The 7,738-nt window shown below is 34.0% G+C and overlaps 1 protein-coding gene across 2 annotated transcripts; it reads left to right on the top strand.

Annotated features, from left to right (window-relative positions):
- LOC114403933 lies at nucleotides 1-4,557 on the top strand. Of its 2 annotated transcripts, XM_028367173.1 has the most exons (8): nucleotides 1-746; nucleotides 1,182-1,237; nucleotides 1,743-1,852; nucleotides 1,961-2,120; nucleotides 2,500-2,592; nucleotides 3,626-3,757; nucleotides 4,218-4,242; nucleotides 4,322-4,557. In XM_028367173.1, exons 1-7 carry the CDS (start codon nucleotides 56-58, stop codon nucleotides 4,224-4,226), a joined length of 1,251 nt encoding a protein of 416 aa, XP_028222974.1. In that variant the 5' UTR covers nucleotides 1-55; the 3' UTR covers nucleotides 4,227-4,242; nucleotides 4,322-4,557. The 2 variants fall into 2 exon arrangements, with proteins under 2 accessions (XP_028222974.1, XP_028222973.1); XM_028367172.1 differs by lacking the exon at nucleotides 4,218-4,242.
- Nucleotides 4,558-7,738: the final 3,181 nt, after the last annotated feature.

Consider the following 7,738-nt stretch of genomic DNA (forward strand, 5'->3'; position numbering starts at 1 on the left):
AGTGGAAGCTGTTTTTTGTTGTGTGTTAAGAAAAGACAAATTAAATCAACTCCATATGTTCTCTGTCAACACCCTTCCCTCCCAGTTCCCTCCGCCATCCCCATGCCGTCGCCATTGCCGTCTCACCGTCGTCTGCTCCTCCTTCCGCCGCCGCAGTCGAAGCCGCAGACGTCACAACAAAGTATCTCTTCCCACCACCACCTCCACCTCTTCATTTGAACCGAAGCTCGAAGCCGTTATCGACCTCACTCCCCTAACCGCTTTCCAATCTGAACTTCGACGGTTCCTATCTTCCGGCAAAGACGCTTACCGAGATTTGCAAACCTTGGTCACTCTCGACCACAACCGGAGGCTTGTCGTTTCGTGTCGCCCTTCCACCTTGCATTTCCTCGGAACTTCGGCGGCTTTGACCTTCCTCGCCTTTTCTGTTTTCACGGTTTTGGCTCAATTGATTTCTAGGTTTTCGTCTTGGCGTCGTAACGCGTCTAGCCATAAGCCTGTTGTGGTGCGGAGGGACCGAAGTCTCGGCGGAAAAGAGGTGGTTGTTGCGTGGGGTCAGAGAAGTGACACGAATCCGTTATCAGCGCCGGTTCGGGACTCCGTGAAGCGCTCTGCGAAGAATAAGGTGGTTCCGTTCCAAAGGAAATTGCCCAAATGGTGGCCAACTGTAATCAATTCCAGCGCTTCTGTTTTTGACGCCAATGAACAAGAGGAATACAAGAGGGAGGCTTATAGAGTGGTTCGAGGTTTGTTTTTTCTCTCCTCATTTTTATTTAGTTTACTATCCTTTTCCAAAGAGAGATGGTTGTTTGTGGCTGAGAATTTGAGAATATCATCTCTTTTTCTCGGTTCGCGTCATTTGATTCGTTAGTATACTTTTATTGACAAACAATAAAATTATTACAAGATGATGAAAGAGTAATGCGGGGAAAGGGGGTCATAACAAGTACATACCTATATTCTATTTGCTGTTCTTTGAAATGCATTTTTAATGCTAATTTGTTGACAACAACCATCATGTGTTTCATTAACTATCACGGTTGTTCCTAGTGTTTCCAGTCTCTGAATTAATAATGATTCTATTCATGTGCTTTTTTGTAGGTATACATACGTGTTTAATAATTTCTATAGTGTTTTGCCATCATTTTTTTCAAGTTGCAACTCACCCACTTGATTTCCAGCAATTACCAACAGTAGATTGGGCGGGAATGACATCATGGAGAATGATATAATTCAAGTCAGTTCTTTTCCCCTCTTTTTTTTTTCTCTCTCTTTCCATGATTTACTTAATTATCAAATTATATATAGCAGTTATTATTATTTTGGGGAAATTAGTATGTATGTTGGTTAAGCTTGATATTTGCTTTTCTTTGAGTAGTGCCTTTATGGTAAACTCTGCAGCAACTACTACTACTACTACTACTTAAAAGTTAAAGTACTATGTGATACTGAACCTGTGTCAATTTTAACATTCCCTGCATTTTTCCTAATTCCCATGTAAAAATATCTCTTTTCAATTAATATTAACTAGCATAAAGTTCTCCAAAGTGCAAGTGATAATATGTATGTAGAACATTGTCGAATTGATGTTGATGAACACTAAAAATTAAAACGCGAACTGATGGTTTCTAATTCTTTTATTAATGCTTGCTTAAAATAAAATCTTTTCTATACTAAAAGGGAATTAATTTGTTTCTCTTCTCATAACACTTGAAATTTTTGTTGTCTGTACACATGAACAGTTACGTCGACTATGCAGAACTTCTGGTGTGCAAGTGTCTATTGAACCAACAAATATTCGGGACACCTTGTATCGGGCATCTGTTAACTTTGTTTTAAATGTATGCAGCAGGTGTGATATTATTAGCCCTGAATTGTTGTCTATCTCTTTGTTCACTGCTTAATGGCACCTGTTAATCATGCTGTCTTCTCCTATTTTATGAAATTTGTTTCTATTCAGGGCACCAACTCACTCTACTTCAATTGATATTAATGGTGAGGATGCTCCACAATTCCTTACTGGATTTGCTGAAAATATCGGCCTTGAAAATGTTCGTGCTGCAACAATTGTGTCTGCAGCTGTTGCTGCTCGTACTCGCTCCTGTCTTCTACAGGCTTGGGTAATTTTCTTACTCTATATCTTATGATCTGGTAATATTTTGTTTCAGTATTTGTGTCTTTTACAAGATTGTATTTTTGTAACAAATATTAGTGGAGGCAGTCTAGAAATCTTTCTTAGATTGTGGTATAACATTATTCCATTAAATACAAGCACTGTCTGTTTTTTTCTCTTTGATGGTCACAGACATTGAATGAGGCCAGTTTAAGTGTGGCATGCATGTAAAATCTATAATTTGACTACAGGTCTTAAAAATGAGTGCTGAGCCTGGAATTATTGTCTGAAATTTTGGTCTCATTAGATATCTCTTTTTTAGAAAGATCATATTTGTCCTCTGGAATGCTCTGCTAAATTCATGCATTTGTTGTTTTCAATTATAGGCTCTGGAAATGCAAGGCAAACAGGTTGATGCTATGGTGGAACTGTCAAAAATATGCCTTCTTCTACGAATATTTCCTCCTGAGGAGTCTTCGGTGTGTATCTTCAATGTTAATTTGCAATTTTTTCCCATTAAATTAGCCCACCTCCCTTGGATGAACACTTTATTCATTAGAGCTTCTCCGGTGTTAGTTCTTAGGTTAATTCTTAAAGTTAAGAATTGTTCTTAACTTGGTTCACCATTGAAGGAGGATGACGTGGATGCCTCATGTAAAGCTGGTTCTTACTTCTTAACCATTAAAAAATAATTAAGAGGTAATTTGTGAGACCCATTTTAAAGGAATATAAAGATGTGGGATAACTTGTGGGGCCCATTTGAAGTTCTTAAAGAGTTCTATCATTTGAGTGAAAAGTCGCTAAACTTAAAATTGATGTGGCATGGTAGGACTAGGATCCATAAAAAAGAGTTATGAACCCCTCCTATGGTGTTCACTATAGGATGATGCTCTTGTTCTTGTTATAGTTATTCCTCACTTAGCATAAGGCTTGGTAGTAGTCATCTCTTTATAGTATTCTTTCTTAAAACTGGAGAAGAGCTCTTACAGTGACTACAATTAACATTTGTATGTATTCTATTTAGAATTTAGATATTAGATATTTTCATCTAGCTTTTGGTTTTGCTAAATGTAGTTCCACTGGTATTTCTTAATATGAATGAAGAATGAAAAATTTATAGGGAGAATTTAAGATAGTACGCAAGTACCAAATAACATTATTTTATTAGAAGAAAAGGGAAAGTAAGAATAGGGTAAAAAATCCACCAAGGAGAGTAAACAAAATAACATTGGGTGAAAAGAAAGTAAGAAGTGTAACAAATCTTCCCAATAGCTATACATGTCTGAAATGACTTCATTGAAACAAGTATTGTCAGTACATCAAAGACATGGCGTAAATACAACCCTATGACAAGCTATGTCCTCTCATGGAATGCTGATTAGGGTGATTAGGATTGAGGTATTAGGTAGATGGAAGGATTTTTCTTCTAACTCCTTGTCTGCTGCAGCATGTGATTTATCATGTATTAACATGCTACTTTCTACTAGCACTTACTGTGGTATTTCTATGCAGCCTGAAATGGAGATGGTTAGTCGGGGCCTAGAAAAACACTTGAAACTGGAACAAAGAGAACACCTTATGTTTCTCTTTGGTAAAGTTTGTGGCGAGGACAGTCACAGGATTGCAAGAGAAGCCCTTGGGTTGGTACGAACCTGTTACCCTATTTTGCAGATGTTGCACAAATAATTACTCGCATAGAATTTAATTGTAATATAATTGCATCTTAAACTACCTGAGTTGTTAAATCGTTGTTATGGTAGTGCAACCGGGAGAAGTCTTTCTGAAAGAATATTCCCCACATTGAATAGTATGAAGGTTTTTCAATCTCAAATAGTATATTTTATTCTTGGCATTCTTGAGTGTGTGTTTTTTTTAATTTTTTTTCAAAGTTAGCGCTTTTGTGCTTACTTGTATACTGGACTGTTGATTTCGCACTGAATTACATTCCGCATGTGTATGATGGTGATGAGCGAGCTAGTCATATGGATATATAACTATGCGTATAATCAAAAGCAAAATGCCACTCAGCTGTAGTGTTTGTTGAAATTAAAGTTTTTTCTTCCTCAGTTTTCATATTAGTTTTCTTGTGTTGTTTGTTGATTAGGTTTGTTGAATTATGGATATTAGAGGTAATTATCTTTATTCTTTTCTCCTTTGGTGTTTACATTTTTCTTACTCATATTATCTGTTTCTCCTTTTTTGGTGTAGACGCATTCTCCAAATGGTTGCTCTGACCAACTCGAAGACAACATCGCTCCGTGAAAATTAATCTCTGCCTTCAGCCTCGTTTGGGATAAACAACTGACTGAAGATGCATTCTTTTAGAGTATATACCTGTTTAATTGTTTAGATTATATCTGTTTACTCAATAATATTTAGATTTTAGATAGTTTCTTTTAGTAATGTATATTATTTTCAATGTCAAAAGACGATTCTTTTATTCAGTGTTAGCTTTTTAATAATTTTAATGTAGGAGTTCCTCCAACCAAGAATGAATTGACATATCTTTACAAATTATTAATTGTTATAATTATATTAAAAGTTATTTCTAGAGTATATTCAAATTAGATAGATGATGGTGTAAAAATATTTACACTAATAATATATCAAAATTAAACTCATTTTAAAATACAAGTATTTATTTGTGAGAGAAAAAATGAACAAATATATTTTTAATATTACTTTTCATGAGCGTGTATGTGATTCTTAAAGAGAGTTACATATATATGATAAACTTGTTATTTCGAAATTAAACCAATTTTTTGTTCACAAATTAAAAGTAAGAAGCATCTCTTGTTCCCTTGCAAGTAATATATAAATAGCCGTTATGCGTGTAATTAGCATTAATGATTTTATTTATTGAATTAAGAAATTACTTTGCTAGGTTATATAATATGAATGGTTTGAGCCTGAAAAAAATGCCGTAAGGAAAAATCTGTTACTGACAAAAAAATAGTTTCATAAAATATGGCACTTGGAAGCAAATTGACCGAGCAACACCTTGATGAAATTACATTAGAATAAGATTGAACAATAGATAATGATTTAAAAGAATTAATTAATATTATTTATACTAAAATAAGACATATATTGTAGAATCTTTTCTCAAATTCAATTCTGCAATAACAAGCCACAACTAGTAATTAATTGTAATTAATTATCACAGAAAGGAGAAACATAGATTTGCTAACCTGGGGTTGAAGGAGTACACTTTGTAGAGAAGGGTGGTGAATCCACTCCTCAACACAAGGGATTTCCTTCAGCCATTCAGTGTCAACAATGCAGGACTAGACTCCGTAGACAGACATAAATATTGCCAAGGTCAAATCATTTCAGTGTAGCCATTTGCTCTTAATACATAATTGCCCAGTTTCACTTTAGTAGTATTATATCAAAATAATTTATTTTAAAAATTACATACCAAAATGAAATTAGGTTGTGCGAATGCACAAATAAAACTAATTTACTGTATTATTTAAATAAAAATTCATTTAAGATTTAACAATTTAATTGATTTATTTAATCAAAATATATACTTATTATACCCACTTTAATTATTATAATTAACATAATTGTGCGTTTTTATTAATATTTTCTTATAAGATAATTCCTAAAAATCTTAGTGTATGTTTTAATGAATTTTGAAAAGAATTGATTTTGTAAAATTAATTTTAAAATAATATGATTTATAGGATGCGGACAATGTTATGGTGGACTAGTTTGTAATTTGTAAGTCATTGTGAACAATTATTTTTAACCGTTAGATTAAACTTATTATTATAGGTTATATCACACCAAATTCCCCCGCCTCTTCCCCTCTGACCACCTTTTAACCTCCGACCACTGTTCGCTGCTGACGGAAGCGATTTCCGGCGGCGATGGCGTTTCGTAGTTCTTTTCTCGCCATCTCCACCCTCCTCTCCGATGAACTCTTTCCTTGTCGACATTCGCTTTCACGAATTACTCCAAAGTGAAACGCGAAGTAAAACGCAGCATAAACAACATAAAAAATCCATCAATACAGACAAACCTTTAACACAAATGGAGAAAACAACCAAATTAAACTTTACATTACAGTGGCGTTCAAGTAACCACCGCCAGAACAACGGTTTTGGCCACTTCGTCGTTGTCGTCCACCGTGGCCGGACGACACTGCCACCGCACCGCTAGTTCCCCCTCCGCGCCGTCGGAAGCCATCGAGGACTACAATGTCAAACTCGCATGCGGTGACCTCTCCGTCATCCGCCTCCGGTAGGGCGACTACGTCGTTCCCGTGTATGCGCGTGTCGCTAACGAGATCCAAGGTTTTGCGTTCTGCGTCGGTGGTGAAAGACGTGGTTGTGGTAGGTCATGTCGTAGGTGAGGGTGGTGGTGGCCGCAAAACCAAGGCCGATGACGGTGGTGATGACTGTGGAACCACGGCCGTTGACCGCGGTGATAGTGATAATGAGAGTGAAGGTGAACAACAGATGGTTCAGAGAAAAAAGATCCAATGTGCAGTGTGTAGTACAATCGTGGAAACTAGGTGAATCCAACGGTGAATAAAATTTATTCACCACTTACAACCTGGTTTCAAGTTTCAACTTAAAATTAATACTTTAACCTGAATCAAAACACACATTTAGGTTATGTATGACAAAATTAATTGAAAGTTAAAAAACTAATTAATAGCTAAAAATTGAAAATTGGTTTGGTAATTAAATTTTTTTTTGTAAATATTTGATAAAAATTAATTATCCAATTGGTTCAAAGTATAAAATGATAAAATATAATAAAATAATAATTTATTTAAAAAGAACAATTAAGAAATTAAATAAATACATTGAGGATAAATATAAAATAAAATATAAAAAATTAAAAGTTAATATTTTAAATTTTTTATTTCAAATAATATTTTAAAAAATATTCAAAATTAACAATCAACTAAAAAAATTTATTTATCAAACAATTAAACATACTAAACAAAATTAAAAATTAATTAAAATATCTTAAAAAAAAGTCTTAATAAACAAAATGTATTTTATAACGAAACTGTAATAAAGCTCCCTTGCTGTATTCAGAATTTGTTGATTATCAGATTTCAATAGGTAAGTATCGTAACACATCTAGTAATTTTCACGTTATTAACTAAAATTAGTAATTTTAAAAGAAAAAAAAGAAACTTAAGAAAGTGTCTTCATTTACGAGGAGAATCTATTTCGATAACAGCATAGGATATTTACTACTAACATTTTCTTACAAGACAATTAATAGTTTTTAAGTTGTGATTGTGGTAAAAGTCTCACTTTTTTTTTTTAAAGAGATCTCACTTAATGAACAGAAATGATTTTGTAACCAAACTGTATTAAAGCTCCCTTGCTGCAATCCGATTTTAATAGGTGAGTCTTGGAGCATATCTCACTTGCAAATAGTAAATTTCATATATTTTTTTCTCAAAAAAAAAGAAGTGATTTTCACATTATTAACTGAAATTAGTAATTTTGTAAAAGGTAAATGAATAAAAGAAAGTGTGGGCATATAGGAGAAAGATGAAGAATGAAGAGTATTCTGGTAAGCTTTGGTACATAAATGACATGCTTTCCATAAGTCTATTAATTTTGAACAGCAAAGCTTATTGTATAAATA

This window comes from Glycine soja, chromosome 20 (assembly GCF_004193775.1).
Source record: "Glycine soja cultivar W05 chromosome 20, ASM419377v2, whole genome shotgun sequence".
Taxonomy (NCBI): domain Eukaryota; kingdom Viridiplantae; phylum Streptophyta; class Magnoliopsida; order Fabales; family Fabaceae; genus Glycine; species Glycine soja.

Bases quoted from the DNA above. Each gene is read 5' to 3' on its own strand.
- LOC114403933 (XM_028367172.1), top strand. From the start codon at position 56: ATGTTCTCTGTCAACACCCTTCCCTCCCAGTTCCCTCCGCCATCCCCA. The intron at 1,238-1,742 runs GTCAGTTCTTTT...ACACATGAACAG, and splicing joins TGGAGAATGATATAATTCAA to TTACGTCGACTATGCAGAAC. The intron at 3,758-4,321 runs GTACGAACCTGT...TTTTTGGTGTAG, and splicing joins CAAGAGAAGCCCTTGGGTTG to ACGCATTCTCCAAATGGTTG.